The 18,654-nt window shown below is 46.8% G+C and overlaps 1 protein-coding gene across 6 annotated transcripts in view; it reads right to left on the bottom strand.

Annotated features, from left to right (window-relative positions):
- PTPN21 (protein tyrosine phosphatase non-receptor type 21) overlaps positions 1-18,654 on the bottom strand; it is a 64,729-nt gene that overhangs the window by 9,369 nt on the left and 36,706 nt on the right. For all 6 annotated transcript variants that reach the window (XM_059059514.2, XM_067027927.1, XM_067027925.1 and 3 more), the window contains 5 exons: positions 17,365-17,452; positions 16,554-16,633; positions 10,572-10,632; positions 9,830-9,914; positions 3,925-5,348 (listed from right to left, as the gene is read on the bottom strand). In XM_059059514.2, the coding sequence (XP_058915497.1) occupies positions 3,925-5,348; positions 9,830-9,914; positions 10,572-10,632; positions 16,554-16,633; positions 17,365-17,452 (1,738 nt within the window). The remainder of the gene's footprint in view (positions 1-3,924; positions 5,349-9,829; positions 9,915-10,571; positions 10,633-16,553; positions 16,634-17,364; positions 17,453-18,654) is intronic.

Here is an 18,654-nt window from a genome sequence, read left to right as displayed (position 1 = left end):
AGTGGGGGCTCCTCTTCGTTGTGGTGCGCCGGCTTCTCATTGCGGTGGCTTCTCTTGTTGTGGAGCACGGGCTCTAGGTGCGCGGGCTTCAGCAGCTGTGGCTCGCGGGCTCTAGAGTGCAGTAGTTGTGGCACATGGGCCTAGCTGCTATGCAGCATGTGGGATCTTCCCAGACCAGGGCTTGAACCCGTGTCCCCTGCATTGGCAGGAGGATTCCTAACAACTGCACCACCAGGGAAGCCCTACAGCTAGTATTTGAAGAAAGGGGCTTATAGTCAAAACTCACTTCAAATACCCCTTACTTAGCCCCGAGAGTACAAGAGCATGGTTTTAAATGTACAACCCGTACAATGATTTCTCATGTCAGAACCACCACGTAAGACTAAGGGTGAAACAAAAACTCTTTATGTAGATGCTCAAGCACTCAAACCAGTCTACCCTTTCCAGATAGCAATCAAGTCGTCATAGGTGGAGATGGGTGGAGAATTCTTAAATGTTCCTGCTTATCTGCAATTTATTTCACTGTTTTTAATACTAACCCTCTAGAACCATAATTCACATTAGTATATTCGCTTGTTGTAACAATTAAAATAATGGCCACCCTGAGTTACTATGAAGGGGGTCAAAGGATTAGCAGGGGGTTGGACTCTTCAGCTCTTGGGAAGCCGGTAAGTTAAATGTATGATGCCACCTCACAGTAATAAGTTAAACTCGACTGGGCATTTTCCCCCAACAACTCTCTGGGGTCATCTCAGTTACAAATGAGAAAATGGGAGTCAGAGAGATGAAGTTGTTTGCCCAGTGTCACACAGCTGCCTCTTTATACATGGCACAAATAGGGTCAACACAGTAAAAACCGTGCATTAAAATCAGTTATGCTGCATCATAGAATTTGGAAAGCACTTTTCATGCCTAACCCTATGTGGGACCTAACACAACGCCACAGCAGACAGAGGAGGGGGTGACCGTCCTGTGTTACGGATGGAGAGGCTGAGGCTCTGGTGTGTGAAGGGCCGGCCCACTGGGCAGAGAACTAATGAATGGCAGGGTCTAGACTCAGACCCAAGTTTTCCACTCTTAGGTCCTGTACCTTTTCCTGGGCCACAGCGGCCATTCACATTCCTTAAGTAGGGAGATCCCTTATGCGAAAAGAAGGGGTGAAAGAGGATAATCCAATCACATACTCTCCCTAATACTATAGGTCTAAAAGTCAATGAGGGGGAAATTTTGAATTTTTAGAGAACCAAACCCATAGAAGTCCTCAGATTTAGCAGAATTTGCTGGGCCGTTCAAAACTACAGGGACAACAGGCTTGAATACTGGACTCTACTCAAAACAAGTATCATTTGGGGAAAGACTCAGGTCACACATAAAAACTATGTTCATGATGTAATCAGAGAAGAGTGTTAACTATGAGAGGGCCCCATCCAGCTGGCTCAGGACGCAGGCAGAGTTACTTCGGGAGACACGTCCACACCCCGTCCTGCCCTCAATCACTGACTGTGAGCCCTCTGCTTCAGCCGACCTGAGACACTAGCCTTTACTGTCAGACAGGTGAGTAAGAATGTACTCCCAAGAAAAATTAAAAATATATTTACAATTCAAACCCATTAAAAGAAAACACGTTTAAAGTCACGGCACTACTGTTAAGTAGTTTGAGTCTGTGTATACTGATCTATTTCATAACCACTATAATATTGTGTGAACTTTCCTCCTGCTTATGAAGATGTCTGTAGCTTCTTAGAAGACCTAGTAATACACTAGGGCAGAACCACATTTGTGATGCGCCCTCAGGTCTGAATATGCCCACCAGCAAAAATGGCGGGGAGGAGTCCCTAGTGGCCAGGACACTGGGAGCAACTGGGCGACAGGATGCACAGGCTAATTAATCACTTTCACTTGGCAGGAGCACAGGGCACAGGGAATCGAGGCCTGGGCAAGGGGGAGCCTGAGCAAGGAAGCCAGATGACTCAGAGCGGGCACGCTCGCACGACAGTGCCACAGGTGCCTGCGCAAAGCTGAGCAACTCAGAGTTAAAAGGTTTCAGTGGAAAGACAGAGAACAGCAAAGCTTAGACAAGCAATTATTACTTAATAAAATACACAGTATACTTCGCTGCAGAACAATGTAGAAGATAGGAGAACCGGTTGCGGAGATAAATGTGGGTTTAAAATTTCAGCTGGGTCACTCCACTAGCTGTGTGACCTTGGGAAAGTTACTTAATATCTCAGAGTCTATTTTCTCATCTGTAGAAACAATAGGCCTGCTGTAAACCGGACATAGTAAAGCAGATGGCCTGCTCAGCACACGGTAAATGCTCTGGGAATGGCAGCTAGAGATGATGTTATGCTCTTTTATATTTTGCCTCAAGTAGATAAAAAGTGCTTAAACCACGGTTAGTTATCATACTGAATATTAAGGAGGTGCATTTTCTACAAGGGACCTTCCTTGGGTTCTCAGTTCACTCAGTCTCTCTTTTAAAGAGACCTGGAGGTGGGAATGTGAACTGGTGCAGCCACTATGGGGAACAGTATGGAGGGTCCTTAAAAAACTAAATCTAGAACTACCGTATGACCCAGCAATCCCACAACTGGGGATATACCCTGAGAAAACCATAATTCAAAAAGAGTCATGTACCACAATGTTCACTGCAGCACTATTTACAACTGCCAGGACATGGAAGCAGCCTGAATGTCCATCGACAGATGAATGGATAAAGAAGATGTGGCACTTATATACAATGGAATATTACTCAGCCATAAAAAGGAACAAAACTGAATTATTTGTAATGAGACGGATGGACCTAGAGTCTGTCATACAGAGTGAAGTAAGTCAGAAAGAGAAAAACAAATGCCGTATGCTAACGCACATATATGGAAACTAAAAAAGTGGTACCGATGAACCTAGTGGCAGGGCAGGAATAAAGACGCAGACGTAGAAAACAGACTTGAGAATATGGGGCAGGGGAGGGGGAAAGGGAAGCTGGGACGAAGTGAGAGAGTAGCACTGACATATATACACTACCGAATGTAACACGGATGGATAGTGGGAAGCAGCCGCATAGCACAGGGAGATCAGCTCAGTGCTTTGTGACCACCTAGAGGGGTGAGATAGGGAGGGTGGGAGGGAGGTTCAAGAGGGAGGGGATATGGGGAATATGTATACTTACAGCTGATTCACTTTGTTGTACGACAGAAACTAACGCAACATTGTTAAGCAATTATACTCCAATAAAGATACAAAGAATAAATAAAGAGACCTGAAGCTCTCGGGTTTTTTGTCTTGACAAAGTGCCACCTTCCCGGCTCCAGAATCACCCTCCAGCCCTCAGAGATCACAGCCCAGCAGTTCAAGCTGTACCCACATGGACTGCGACATCAGGAATTCATTAGGGACACTTCGGGGGATGCTTCCCTCAGACCCCAAACAAGCAAACTGAACAAGAGCAGCCCTGGACCCTGCATCACAGCGGGGTATTTTTACGGGTGGCTAACAAAGCAATCCTGGCTAAAGTTGTGAAACCTTTACTTCCTTTTCCATCACACTGCATTACTGACACTTCCCATTCATTCTTTCTCTTCCATCCCACAGAGCCTCCTACATTTACATTTCACTTCACCTAACTTACTACCTCCAGCAAAACCACGAAAATTCTAATCCCTCCCCGTTATTTCCATAGAGAATCAAACTCAAAGTATTACAAAACAAGACAAAAACTGGGTAAAATATGTGTTGGCTGGGGTGGGGGGGAGTTGAAACAACTTAAAAGGAAAAAAGCTGAAAAACATCAGAAGTAATGAGTGAAAGAAAAGATGGATAGAAGGGAGAAGGTGTTGAGAAAAGTCAGGTGTACAGGGCACCGTGCTGGGTTGGGTGAGGCCCCCCACCGCCGGCCCCCCACCCCGTGCACACTGAACGGCTCACCCCTAACGGCGGAAGCCCTTCCACGACGTTCTTTTTTCCGGAGAGGAGATCTGACACCGGCCTCTTCTTCAGAGAGTCCCTCCTGGCGCGGTACCTCCCCGACGTGGTGAGGTCGGACTCGGACATGGAGGGCGTCAGCAGCCCGTCCCTCCTGGGCCGCGGGCCTTCCCCGGGCGTGGGAACTGGGCTGCCGGCCCTCCCCTTCCTCTCGGCCTCAGGGACGTGGGCCTTGGGCTCCAGTATGTGCAAGGGGCCGGCGGCCGGGGGGCCGGGCGCGTGGGGGCCGCTCGGTGGGGCTTCCTGGGAGTAGCTGCCCCGGGGCTCCCGCGCCCCACGCTCCTCCTCCAAGTCCTCCTCCTCCTCCTCCTCGCTGCTGTGTATCAGCATGGTGGCGTCTGAAAGAGACTTCTTGTGACCGTATCTCAGGCTCTCCTGCTCGTCGTCCTCTTCTCGCTTTGTCCTTTCCGTGACGACATTTGGCTGGGAGCCCGCGGAGACGGCCCGCGGAGCCACGTCCGCCGCCGACGCCGACATGGTCCTCTCCTTGAGCCGCAGGCCCTCAAAGCCGTGGGTCAGCCCGGCGATCTCAATGCTGTTCCTCTTCTGGAGCTGGGCGTGCCGGGCCGAGGTCAGGGGCTCGCTGACCTCCTGCAGGGAATGCGCCACCGGCAGGCTGTCCTCCTGGAACGTCTGGACCGAGTGATGGACCCGCCGGGTGATGAGATCGGGGTTGCTGCTGCTGATGTAGAGGTGGCGGGACAGGTCAGGGGTGCTGTTGGCGGGCCTGGGGTACGGGTAGGGGGGTGGCGGGCGGTACACCTGCGTCCTCATGATGTTGGGGGCTGGGTAGTCCCGGGCCTGGAGCTGCACGTTGGTCAGCTCGGGCACGCTGACGGCACCCACCACCGGCCGCCTCTCCGCGGGGTACGGGTAAGGGGCCTGGCTGTGGAAACTGTAATTCAGGTTGAACGGGTAGTGGGCCGACGGCGGGGAGCTGAAGTGCGCGTGCTCCCGGATCTCGGGCTGGCTGTAGACCAGCGCATCGGGCCTGCTGTACGCGTACGAGCTGCCGATGTTGAGGTTTCTCAGCGAGTGGCTCTGCCTCTCGGCGGGCGCCAGGCCTCTGTGGAGCTGCTTCATCACCGTCTCGTAGTCGGGGGTCGGGCGGTAGGACGGGGGGATCAGGGCGCTGTGCCGGTGCGACGGGACGTAGTCAGGCCTCATGATGTCACTCCCAGTGATGCTCGGGTTCGAGGACATGGGTGAGGGCTGCAAGTAGGGCTGAGGGTTATTTAAGGAGCTGGTGCTGTGTGCACTGTAGACGCTGCCGTTGCGCAGGCGACCGCTCAGGTCAATCTGGGCTCGATCCAAACTCGTCTGCGAGTGACAGTAGTACCCATTCTGGTTGGTCACAAACAGGTTATCTGGGGGGAAAAACGAAACTTTTAAAATGAGACTTTCTAAATGTACAAAAGTAGATCAGTTACTCTACACAAATACTGAGACAGGCCCCGAACGCTGATGACATTCTCAGCGTGCCTTACGAAACTCCACCCTGAAGTGACCTGGCTCTAGCCACTGCTCTGAGTGACCCTGGACAGGGGGTTTCTGGGAGCCTCACCTCCCCACCTAGAGAATAAGGGTGGCCCTGCCTACTCTAAGGGTGGTAATTCAGGATTTGACACCCAATAAAGAGCAGCCAAATCTAACGCCAATATTCAGAGTACAACTGTACCACAAGACATTGTCTTTTTCTGAAAGTCAAAAACGTGTTCTACTAGAGACACCAAGCAGACTTTCTGGAACTCTGGGGAACTGCAGGCAGAGACGCTGTTCAAGGCTTTGGGTCTCTGACTCTGCTTTCTCCCCTCACTGGAGATGGGGCCTCGATGATGCTGAGCTAGTTCAAGCACCAACTGTCTGTAAACAGCTCCTTAAACGAAACTCTAGGTGGGCGGTATAGATTCTTCCACAGTGAAGACACAAAAAGGGCAATAGTTCAGCAGGATCTGAGCCTCTTCAGGTCCAACAGTGTCACCAGTAGCTGTATACCTCACTAGGGGCCAGAAGCCAAGAAGACCCTTGCTAAGACAGCCACACCTGCCCCCTGCTCCAGCCCCCATATGGTTCAGTAAGACTGGGGTCCAAGCTAGCAGAATCTAGCTTGGCTGTGTGTGCACCTGTTCGGGGCTGGTAGGAGGCATGTTTCTTCAGTCCGATCTGTAGTTCACCTAGAAGACTAATGAGGGTGGGCTTCCCTGGTGGCGCAGTGGTTAAGAGTCCGCCTGCCGATGCAGGGGACACGAGTTTGTGCCCCGGTCCGGGAAGATCCCACATACTGCGGAGCGGCTGGGCCCGTGAGCCATGGCCGCTGAGCCTGTGCTCCGCAGCGGGAGAGGAGGCCACAGCGGTGAGAGGCCCGCGTACCACACACACACAAAAAAAGAAAACTAATGAGGGTGATTTCTAACCATCAGAGAACAGTTGCCATCGAAAAGCATTCTTTTTTCGATTCAAAAGCCTCTTGGCGGTTCAAGTGCCAAATGATCATCAAAGGGAACGTGCCACAGCCTCGTGTGCGGCATATACAGCCACAAAGGAACGGGCCTCAAACGCACCACTGTTTCCTCCTGTGGACACACAAAGCTTCCTTGTTCCTGTCCATTTCCCGTATCTGGAACACTCTGCAGTCCGTGTCTATGGGGTCCCCTCTACTCAGTGCTGTCACAGCTCAGCCTCATTCAAACCCGTCCGGGGGCTTCCCTGGTGGCGCAGTGGTTGAGAATCCGCCTGCCGATGCAGGGGACACGGGTTCGTGCCCCGGTCCGGGAGGATCCCACGTGCCGCGGAGCGGCTGGGCCCATGAGCCATGGCCGCTGGGCCTGCGCGTCCGGAGCCTGTGCTCCGCAGCGGGAGAGGCCGCAGCAGTGAGAGGCCCGCATACTGAAAAAAAAAAAAAAAAAAAAAAAAAAAAAAAAAACCCGTCCGGACTACAGCACAATACCCGCCGGCCCGGCCTCCCCATCTCCAGGCTCCTCTGGGTACTCCACGGACCACTCATTTATGAATCCGTATGTGTAAAAGCCTATGCTAAGAACTAACGGGGGGAAAAGGACTGGCATCCAGATAAAGATAAAGGGAAAGGTGTGCACAAAAATCACCAAGAATCCAAGGAAGAAGCGTGACAATGAAAGGAGATAAGCCGTTACAGGAGTCCGGAGGAGGGAAGGATCGCTTCCAGCTCGGGCCGGGCTGATGGGACAGGGAGGAGAAGACCAAGAACCACCTCCCAGGGGATACAGCCCTCAAGGGGCCTTGGGGTGTGTGGGTGGGGTTTCATCAGTCGCCGGGCTCTCCGCCTCTGAGTGCGGCCGGGTCGCTCGGACCCCTCCTCCTCACCTCTGGAGGGCAGCCACAGCCACGTGACGAGTAACAGTCAAGGCAAAGGGAGCAGAGGGTAGAGAAGCAATTTCCATGCTCCCTTCTCCTCGCCACTGTGCCCAACATTCCAGATGGAAAGGGACCCCGGCCCGAGTCCCTGGGGCAGGCTGACGTGCAGCAGAGCCCTCCTGCCAGTGCACGACGGACGGGTAAGCTGAGCAAAGAAGCAAGCTTTCCCACGTAAGCCACTAAGGGCTTAGAACTTGTTCCCGCACGGCAGCCTAGCCCATCCTGACTGGGCGGAGGCGTGTGGGCAGGAGGCTGCGTGGGATAAGGACCCTTGTGGGTGACAGCGGTGCGGGCAAAGCTGGGAGACGAGGCGTGGAGGGCGTGCTCGGTCTGGCTGGAGCACCAGGTAGCCGGGGAGGGTACAGAACAGTGGGGAATAAGACAGGAAGAGTAGCACGAAGGAACATCACAGAGAACGCTGAACACGAGAACGTTCCTCAGGGGAGATGGGATAAGATGAGCCTGGCTGCTGCGTGTCAGATGAACCAGGGAGAGTGGGGATTGAAGACTGAAGAGATCAGCTCCTATGATGCAATAACTGATGAGACGTTTAAAGAAAAGAACTGGACTGGCGGGAGCAGAGGGGTAGGGCGAAGGGGATAAGGAAGAGATGTTACATGAGGTTAATCAGAGGCAACAGCATCTGCAACTGTCTGGGTATTGAGGGCAAAAAGAGGCAAGAAAAATTACATGCAGTTTGGAATCCAAGTAACCAGGAGGGTGACTTCGTCGTAAAGAAGTAAGGAACTTGGGCAAAGGGCCTTGTGGAGGAGAGTGACGGGCTCAGACGCAGGATGTCGGTCCTCAGCAAAGCTGTAATGGTGGGTAATATTCACCGAGTGCTTCCCCCTCGGCCGGGGAGCCCGCTGAGCGCTCACACGCAGTGGCTCCCTTCACAGCCCCCACAGCTGTCAGACAGAGGAAATGTGGGGCTGGAGCATAATAGCAGTGACGACGGGGTGGGAAACACAGACAGTCATCCGCACTGAAACCCGAACCACGGATGCAACAAGGCCGCTGTGGAAGCCTGCGGTGGGGAGAGGCGGCCCTGGGCAGGCTTTGGGAGCAGTGGACACCGACGGTACAGGAGGAGGGAGAACCCAGCACAGGGAAGAGAGGTCCGTCAGGAGGCTAGACTGCTGGAATCGGATGGGAAGGAGAAAGTGCGGGGCTCTGGGGACCTGTGAGAGGGCAGCTTGAACAGAGCAGCAAAGGTAGGAGGAGTGAAGGGGTAACCAGGAGGCAGAGGAGCACACAGGTGGTCCCTCTCAGGAGTGGGGTGAGAAATGAAAGAAAAAAATAATTTAGACTGCGGTTTGGAGAGAGAAGAGAGGAAAAAGAGCAGGATGCCTGCAGATGGAGGAAAGGGATGGACAGCAAGGAACCACTAACAGGGCAGAGGAAAGAGCCTTTTCCCGGAAGTGGGGGGAGCTGGGGTCACAAAACCAAAGGAGGGCAGCGTGCAAGGAGGAGAAGGCCGTGAGGAAGGTGGAAACATCCTGAGGGGGCCACTCTGGGAACCCAGAGCCCAACGCATCACCTCCCACCCACCCGTTGCACTGCACAGAGAGTCTCATCTTACACACAAGGCCCGGCACCAGCAATGCGTCACGACCCGCCTTCTGGTCCCTTCACACAACCATGTTCTACCAGTTCCCTGTGGGGCTGAGTCCAGCCACCCTCTTCCTTGTTTGTGCCAATGCATTCACTATCCACACCCCCCTCACAAAACCAGGAGCAGCAATCCCAACAGGAACCTGCCTCTCTCTACATATGGAAATCCACCCATCTTTCGAGGTCCAAAAAGCCTTTCTCAGTCTCTCCAACAGGATGAGCAATTGCTCGCTCTCTCTCATCACAACAATCATGTTTTCTTTGTATGTAAGTTATTTGTGTACTTGTCTTATCCTCCACTATTAGATTCCAAGCTTCTTAAGATATGGAATTACTTCTCTGCATAAATCTCCTCGGCCTTTAGAGTAGAGCCCTGCAGACAGAGTCTGTAAAATGAATGCTGGAGATTTAGCTTCGGAGGCGCTGTTTCAATACAGCTCCCTATATACTCATCATGTGAAAGGTAAACATAAACAAATAAAAATAAAATGCTCAATACTTTACAATGGGAAGGCAGGAAAAAACAAAATGAGCTTGGGACATCCCAGGCTGGAAAGCAAGGAAGCACTCAAAGGGTTGGTTACCAGGACATGAGAACCACCTTGAAGGAGTGCCCGTGGGCCATAGCTGAGCATCAAAATTTGATACTGAATATTTTCCACCCATTTCCAAAAAACTGACTATAATGGCAGCTTCTTCTATGAATCCAGGTTGGCTATAATCATGACAACAATTTTGGATGTAACTTCAGCCAAAAACTATCTTGGCTTCAAGATCTCCAAGTCCTCATTAATTTATTCATAATAATTTTGTAAGGCATTTCAGAAATAGTGTACTTTACCTTGGGAAGAAGTGTATGGTTCTGTATAATGTCCATTATAATGCAGCTGGGGTGGGGGAGGCATCACATAGGGCTGGGGTTTAGGCTAAGAAATGGAAAATTGGAAACAGCATTAAAACACACTGCCTATGTAATAGGTGTAAAGCAATTTTCTGCTGGTTTCTTTCTCTCCATTAAAAACTTCTAAAGCAGCCAAACATATTATATATGAAAAATAAATATGAAGACCCTACAGCTCTTACCATAGCTGTCATTTTCAGTGTTTCATTTCAGTGTTTCATTGTCAGTGCCAGAATGGCAATGCTAAGCCCTATGCGCTGATATCAGACATCGGACAGCACAAGAAAACAAGCTGTATCCAAAAGTTAAGAGCAAGAAGGAACAGACAAAAATTTCCTGAATTCTTATATAAACAAGGGAACATAAGAAGCTTATATGTAGTATATTTAATCTTACTAGGCAAAATCATCTAGTATTTTAAATATCTACTGATTACTCTTGGCTAATAGTCAAAATTTTTAATATGAGGTTGGAGCTAATATTGAAATATGTATAACATAATAAATATTATATATATTATATAAATATTAGGCTTAAGCTATGGAAAATCACCATTTCTTTGGTCAAATATCAGCACTTTTGTGGTTCAAACTAAAAATTAACACTGCTAAAAGCATATTTTATTAAGGAAGATGACAACACTAAAAGAAAAAGACAAACTGTATTTTTCCTTCTTTCTTACCAGAGACATCCTCGAAGAAGACCTCCTCCTAATTGGGTTCACTATGACGGTCTGAGTTTGCCTGTAAAATAAGACATGTCTTTGAGAAGAGCATATATATATATATACACACACTCATATACACATAACCTTCCTAATTCTACCAAAATAAGTTAATAAGAATGTAAAACGATAAATCTTTTAAAGCAAAAGACAAACTAATCCAATCATAAATTAGAGAAAAGAAAAGAGATTTTCTGTCCTTACCTGGGGCCTCGGCCCTTTCCTGATGCCCACACCTCTCTGACCACACTCCAGGGTTTGAGCCTTACGGGGCATCAGTCACCTGGCCTACCAAAGGGATGGGCAGGAGTAACTCTCCCTGGTCCATTTGTGTGGAACCTCTGGAGTCATCAGAAGCAGAGGGGAAAACAGAGGCCACGCCAGAGGGCCGCAAACTCATCCCAAGGGAAGCAAGATTCAGTGCAAATGCATCTCTCCTGTAGGCCTGGCTCGCACTGACCACCTCCATGAAGAGATAAGGTTGTAACTTTGGAAACTTAAGAATCTATATTTCCTCTAAGGAACTAAGATAGGGAAAGCAAAACAGTAGGAAAATTGGTTTGGTGGGCCTGTGGTAAACCCATTCACCTTTCTTAGCAAGAAACTTCTCTCTGGTTTTAAGTGTACTTTTTATTTATTTATTTATTTTTAATTATTTTTTTTTTTTTGCGGTACGCGGGCCTCTCACTGCAGTGGCCTCTCCCGTTGCAGAGCACAGGCTCCGGACGCGCAGGCTCCGCGGCCATGGCTCACGGGCCCAGCCGCTCCGCGGCACGTGGGATCTTCCCAGACCGGGGCACGAACCCGCGTCCCCTGAATTGGCAGGCGGACTCTCAACCACTGCGCCACCAGGGAAGCCCTAAGTGTACTTTTTAAAAACGAATGAGAATATTCAGGAGTGCCGACTAATATTTATCAGATAATCTAAGATTTTAAGATATTCACAGCAAGCTCCATCTTTGAATAAACGTAGCTCACAAACAAGAAACAGAAAAGTCCTTTGGTAATTCAATCTTTTTAAAACAGAGGTAGACATTTTTTTATTGTTGTTCCTGTGTGTGGTCAGTTATATTGCAAATAAGATCTAGGAACCTAAACACATAGGATTCTTGGCTTTGTTGATGATGTAATTTTGTCAAAGCACTTTTTGAAAAACTTTGGACCATTTGTTCCTAGCTCATGAGCTTATGTGACACATAATTACTAATTACAAAAATATTTTGTGACCCTTGGTTATAGTGTTCTAAGGACTAATTACTAGAAAATCGACAAAGTAAACACTAGCTCCATTTAATCAGTAAATTTACCATAATATCAAGCCTCATGTCTCATAAATTAACATTATTCTTAGCACTCTAACAACTAACTTCCTATATTCAAACCCTAAATATTAGCTAACTTTTACAAGATTTTTTAAAAATTAATTTATTTTTGTTTGCGGTACGCTGGCCTCTCACTGTTGTGGCCTCTCCCGCTGCGGAGCACAGGCTCCAGACACGCAGGCTCAGCAGCCGTGGCTCACGGGCCCAGCCGCTCCGCGGCATGTGGGATCCTCCCGGACCGGGGCACGAACCCGCGTCCCCTGCATCGGCAGGCGGACTCTCAACCACTGCGCCACCAGGGAAGCCCCGCCTACAAGATTTTTGAGATTAAAAGAAATTTTACTGATTATTAGGAGCTTATCAAGTAGCTACAGTTGCTTTTAAGAGTTGACTTTTTTTGATTAAATGTTTTCAATAATATCCTTTTATTATTGCTGGAAGGTATTAAGATTGTTGATGAAGAATAGATGTCTCCTTCCCAAAGGATGTTCCTCATTCTGCCAGTAATTATTACTTAACAATAATAAAATGGATGTTAATTCCATTAGACTGCAAAAATACCTGCATCAATTGGTAAAGCATTATATATTAGTAAAGGAGGAGGCCTCCTTAGTGGAACAAGTCAGGAGGGTGTGTCTGGGCCTTTTTTTTTTTTTTAAGCACTCCTTAACTGCACATTAATATATTCTTAAAATTCGTGTCCAGAATTTGAAGACACTGCATTTTGTAGCCTTGAAATTTTCTTTCCCTTTATTCTCCATTGTTAGGACTAGGTTTAGGCCAGCTGGGTCCTTTGAAGTTTATATTTAGTCCAGAGACTCAATGAACTGACCGAACTTTTAAAGTACTATCAATTCAAAATTCAGAGATGGGGAGAAAGGTTGCTGATAGAAACCTCCAACACCATGTCCAGGATGGCCCAGCGGGAACAAGAATAAACTTAAGTGCGTTAAACCCAAAATCCAAGGGTGCAGGGCTTAGCAGCACAGGCGGCAACTCCCACACTCAGGATCTATTTTGGCACCTTGCTGGCGGCACCCAGGATGGAGGCGACACTGCCCCCTGGAGAGGCCACTTCTGCTGAACACAAGTTAGTACACATCTTCCGCCTGCCAAACTGTGATGCAGGCAGCCACACCATCAGTTCTAACAGTCTAACCTCCTCTTCCTTCCTGCCAATATTCTTATAAAGGCGATTTGCTCTGAGATCAGCTATCCTAAACTTAGTACACAAGAGAAAATGGTGTAACTGTTGGTTGTGTTTTGGGGCAGTTACTATGCTGATGGGTACTGCTAAAACTGAGGCAGCTGAAGAACTTAGGAAAAAAAAAAAAAAGAAAACCACTGGAATGCGTGTACTGGACACGACAAAAGAAGAAAAGGCTGCTAGCCCAAGGAAAACAGATGATATTACTTACTGAAACCAGTGCTAAAGGCTATACCTGATTGCCTCATGGGATCCTCACACCAACCCCATAAATGAGGCCAGTTATTATCCTGATTTTACAGATGAGGAGGCTGATCCTTAGATTAAGTAAATTGCTTGCTCCTGGCCATGTGGCAAATAAGCAGAACTGGCACTTGAACCAGGCAGCTCTGTCAGACCCCTGAGCACATGCCCCTAACAGCTGACTGTCTGTCTCACCCCCTCCCAACCTCAACAGATTTGTAGGCTCCATGGAGGCCAATGACACACCATGGGACCACTGGTGCCTGGCACACAAGAAGGTGCCAAGTGTTTGTTGAATAAATGAATGAAACAGTGAGTGAGGACTGAAGTTGATGCTCGTGGCTGAGCATTTACAGCTGAGCTATAAAGGCTGTGAAATGCTAAGAGTCATCCGGCTTTCGCTTTGTGAGCTTCCTTTCTTATATATTTCTGGCTAGTGCAGAGGAGTGAGCTTTGGATAAACAAAAAATATGTTGGATGGTGGAAATACCTAGAAAATGTTGACCTTAATGACTTTCCTTTAATGGGATAGGGGTTATTTACTCTCTTCTGCCAAGCCTCTCCGCAGTCTCTTCAAACCCTGTCGTAGGCCTCAAAGAAGTGGGGCAACCCCATCCCCTTCCAGGCAGGGCTTACTCCGATCTCCTGGATCACAAAAGTCTCCAGAACAGAGACCAGCTGCTGTATTCACCCATATATAGTTTACACCTAAACTGCAGGGAACAAAGACCAACCCTCTGACAAGGCTCAGCAAGCAGCCCACTGGTGACAGAAATCCAACTTCCCCCTCTAGAGAAAGTCTGTGGAAACTTCTACCACTTGGCTTTGCAGGTTGGGGGATACCAACCTCCCCTTCCCCCGCTTCCCCCAGAGAGGAGAGAGAAAAGCCTCCCATACCAAGACCCCTCTCAAGAGTCCTTTTCCCTTCCAGGTTCTTCTCATATAAATTCAGGAGGCTGATTATAGCATGACCAGTTCTGGGGCTTGGGGTGGGGAAGAGGGGGAGAGAAGTCATTTCACCTAAGAGATTGACATTACCTCAATTAATTCCTATTCCAACCCTAAAGAAATGTTAAGTAAAAACCCCGTTATCCCCATTTTGTAAATTAAAAAGCAAAGAGATTGTTGTTATCTAACATTTTTAAGGCTTGGGAGACATAAAAAAGATGATTGTTACCTAATGTACTTTGAAAGTGGAGAGAGAGAGCAAGACTGAAGATGGATCACGCCATTCTATAAATTCTAAAATAGAGTCATCTAGGTCAAGGTTAGAGGACTCACATAAGGCCATCCCAAACACCATTAGACAATGTATCAGGACTGAGCAGTGGGAAAGGGGACACCCAGGAGCAAAGTCCTCCTTTCTATGCAAGCAGAGTCCAACTCCAGAGCCACCGGTCGCCCCAGCCTGAACCTGATGTCCAGAATTCACTGCCCAGTTCCAGGCCTGCTGCGGTTTGGTTAAATGCCCATCTGGACCATAAGAACAAGTCTATCAATACTTCAGAATCATTATCACTTTAAATGTGACTAAGCAGTCTGAATTGAGAGCCTTAAAAGAAATGACCATAAAAATTAAAGTTATTGGACTTCCCTGGTGGTGCAGTGGTTGAGAATCCGCCTGCCAATGCAGGGGACATGGGTTCGAGCCCTGGTCCGGGAAGATCCCACATGCCTCAGAGCAACTAAGCTCGTGAGCCACAACTACTGAGCCCGCGTGCCATAACTACTGAAGCCTGTGTGCCTAGAGCCCATGCTCTGCAACTAGAGAAGCCACCACGATAAGAAGCCATGCACCACAACGAAGAGTAGACCCCGCTCTCCGCAACTAGAGAAAGCCTGTGCACGGCAACGAAGACCCAACACAGCGCCCCCCAACAAAAAAAAAAAGGCGACTTCAGCAGTATTCCAGATGAGAACTACGGCAGCCAGCACTAAGTCATCAGCTGAAAGAGTTGTATAAATGGTCAGATTTAGATATGTTTTGAAGGCAGAATTTGCACCGTGTACTGATGAATTGGATGTGGGATGAAAGAGAAACAGGAATTAAGTAGGACTTCTAGGTTTGGGGCCTGAGTGAGTACGGTGTGCCGCCATCTGTTGAAATGGGGGACAGCAGGAAGAGGAGCAAAGCGAGAGTTTTTATCAAATTTGAGAAGCCTGTTAGGCACCCAAGTAGAGATGTCAGTAGGGTGTGCAAGCCAAGTGCTCAGGGGGCAGACGGGACTAGAGATGAAGTCGCGTGCACTTTAGTATACAGATGCTGCTTTGAAGCCTGGGTCAAGCCAAATCCCCTAGACAACGAGTGTAGATGAGAAGAGGTCCGAGGATCAAAGCAGCAAAGCCGACTGAGAAGAAATAGGCTTAGAAAGAGAAAAAGCAGGAGAGGGTGGGATCCTGGCAGCCAAGGAAGAGCAGGGTGCAGGGGGGAAGGTATGAGCAGAGGTTCGGTGCTGCCCAGGAGTCAAGTGAAAGAACTCCTGAAATGACCACTGGGTGAAGGTCACTGTCACTCTGACAAGCAGCATCCGTGGCGTGGCAGCTTAGGGGAAATGGGGTGGAAGGAAGGCGAGAGAGCAAGATTATACAACTCTTTTGAAGAAATCAGCTGTAAAAGAGAAGAGAGATACGGCACCATGGCTAGAGGGCATGTGGAAAGAAGGAAAAGTTTTAAGAGGTAAAATATTACAGCATGTTTGTATCCTGATGGGAATGATCCAGCAGAAAGGGGGAAACTCATGTGGGCTAAAGAAAATGTACATTTAGGAAGAAGGGGTATAAATTCTTCAGAAGGCTTGAAAAGCTGAATAACCTTTTTTTACTCAAAATGTTGATTAAAAAAAAAATTCCATTTTAGCTTTCATGAATTAGAATAATTCTAGTTACTAGCTGAAACAAATCTTAGAGGCAAATCTGTAGTTATTAGAGGTTGGTCCAAAGCTAAAACTGAGAAAATTTTGACATCCCAAAGTAAAGGGATTATTATTAAAATGTTATTTTTTTTTAAATTTGCCTGTCTAGATGATATACTATAGTTCAAGATGAAAACTTCTAAAAAAAAAAAATTTAAAAAAAAATAAAATAATAAAATAAAAAATAATTTTAAAAAAAGATGAAAACGTCTAAGCTCATCACCTCCCACAGTTTCTTTGAGCAGGGTATACTTACAGGCTGCACTGATTCAATCTGTAAAACTTGTGTCGCGCAACACAGAGTCTCCACACGTATTTTGCCGTTTCCATGTCTTCCTAGCAAACAAAATATGCACAAAGTAAATAAAAGCACATCTACAACTTGATGCAGAGCTTATCTGAGAACAAGACAGAATTGGGTGACATATTATTTCAAAGTCACTTTCCACACATTGGGATTCTCTCTAACACTGCACCCCTCATATGAATGTTGTAATTAGGACTCAGATTGTGAAGACAAACAAAAAGCTGCTCAACAGTGTGATTCTTATATTAAACAGTTTCAAAACGACTTAGAAATTTTAAAATTATGAAAATGTCCACTTTTACTACTGACAACTAGATACTCAAAGACATTTTTAAATAAAACGTTATTATTGATGACTAGATACTCAAAGACATTTTTAAACAAAATGACTCAGTGACTCATTGCTTTTGTCAAGAGAGTAAAAGTAACTGTGAAATGGTATTTCTAAAGAGCTGTTCACTTATCAGTGGAAGTTAAGATACCACTGTTTACTCTCTCCCATACTTAATAGTCCCTTAAATTTAATTTACAGATCATCATCAGATCGTATTTATCCAAAGACTCATTCATTCATTCAACAGTATTTACTGGCAACTAATTTTTTCTAAGTACTGCTATACAAAACATTATAAAGTATTATAAAACTTTATGTTTTATAAAACTATGAAATATTATATAATTGTAATGCTACCCCCCCATACACACAGAAGTGTTAATTTTCAGGAAAAACATTACATACAGATTCCTAATGTTTACTCACAGTCTGAAACTGGATGGTCTCCTCCTTATTTGACAGCTCTAATGCAAAAAAGGACTTATTGTGGGACATGTTAGCAATATCATGCCACCTAAAGAACAACAAACAGCAAATGGCAATGTGAGTGCTCAGGTTTTTTACAAAGAGATAGAATATATGAGTTTCTCCTTTTTGAGCTTAATATATAAGCTACTATTTATCATTTTAGAAAGAAAACAGTGGTTTTAATCAGCTTGCGTGCATTTTCTAAATTGAAGTGATAACAGCTAGTGCCAAGAAGTAAAAGCATGTATACTAAAATGAAGGCAGAGTATTTAAAAAATGTAAAATCTATTTATCCTCATCTGCTGCACTAATTTGATCAAACGTCCCACTCTCAGCTGGTTGCCAATGTCTCCTTCATTCATTCAACAAACATTTTAAAGGATACCCACCATGATAATACCAGAAATTGTGTTAGGTCCTAGGATACTAAGATCAGTAAGGGACGGTGCTTCCCTCAAAGGGGCACAGATAGAGGAGGGTAGGGCTGATAGAGAACACAGAAGCAGACAAATACTGTTAAGTTCTGCAGGTATACAGGGCAAAATAAGGCACAAAACTAGAGGAGAGCTGCTCTGAAAAGCTGGTCGAGCAGGGTGAAGATAAAGTTCCAATCCAAAGAGCGAACTATTCTGGGTGTGTTCATCAGGATTCAAACTCCAATTTGGAACTTTCTAACTCTATTTTACCACGTTCATATTTTATATATTAATATTTTATTTTATTACACAACTGTATAATTTTATAAAAGGGAAAAATAGGTCTGGAAGAACAAAATCTATCCTTCTTTATCCTTCTCCATTATATCAGATTTATTTAAATTTATTTAATTAAATAAAATTCATTTGTAGTAATTTGGTGCTTAATTGTTAAACCTAAAGATTATTAGCATCATATTAAAGAAGGCAATTTTAGAATTTCCTTTCCAGTGAGATGAAGGAAGCCGGTGGGATGTCTCCCAATGTCAGGGTCCTGCCCTCCGCTGCAGGCCAGATCCATTTCCACACCCTACCCCGCAGCTCAGCATGTCCGGAAGATAATGAGGACATGAGAGCAATTGCCAAATGGGAGCCACCTGACCCAGTGCAGTACAGCCTAGGAGTGGGGAATCTACTCCCCAAGCCGGGTACGCACTCTGTGGTCCTAATCACCATGGAGAATTCAGGGCCCAAAAGATAGTCAAGCAAAGGAAATGAAGGGACAAAGAATACTGAAAAGGAAATTTAAATCACCTGAAATCTCATTGTTCAG

The sequence above is a fragment of the Kogia breviceps genome, chromosome 3 (assembly GCF_026419965.1).
Source record: "Kogia breviceps isolate mKogBre1 chromosome 3, mKogBre1 haplotype 1, whole genome shotgun sequence".
Lineage (NCBI taxonomy): Eukaryota > Metazoa > Chordata > Mammalia > Artiodactyla > Physeteridae > Kogia > Kogia breviceps.
The sequence above is the reverse complement of the archived record's forward strand: the minus strand, read 5'-3'. Positions and strand labels throughout refer to the sequence as shown.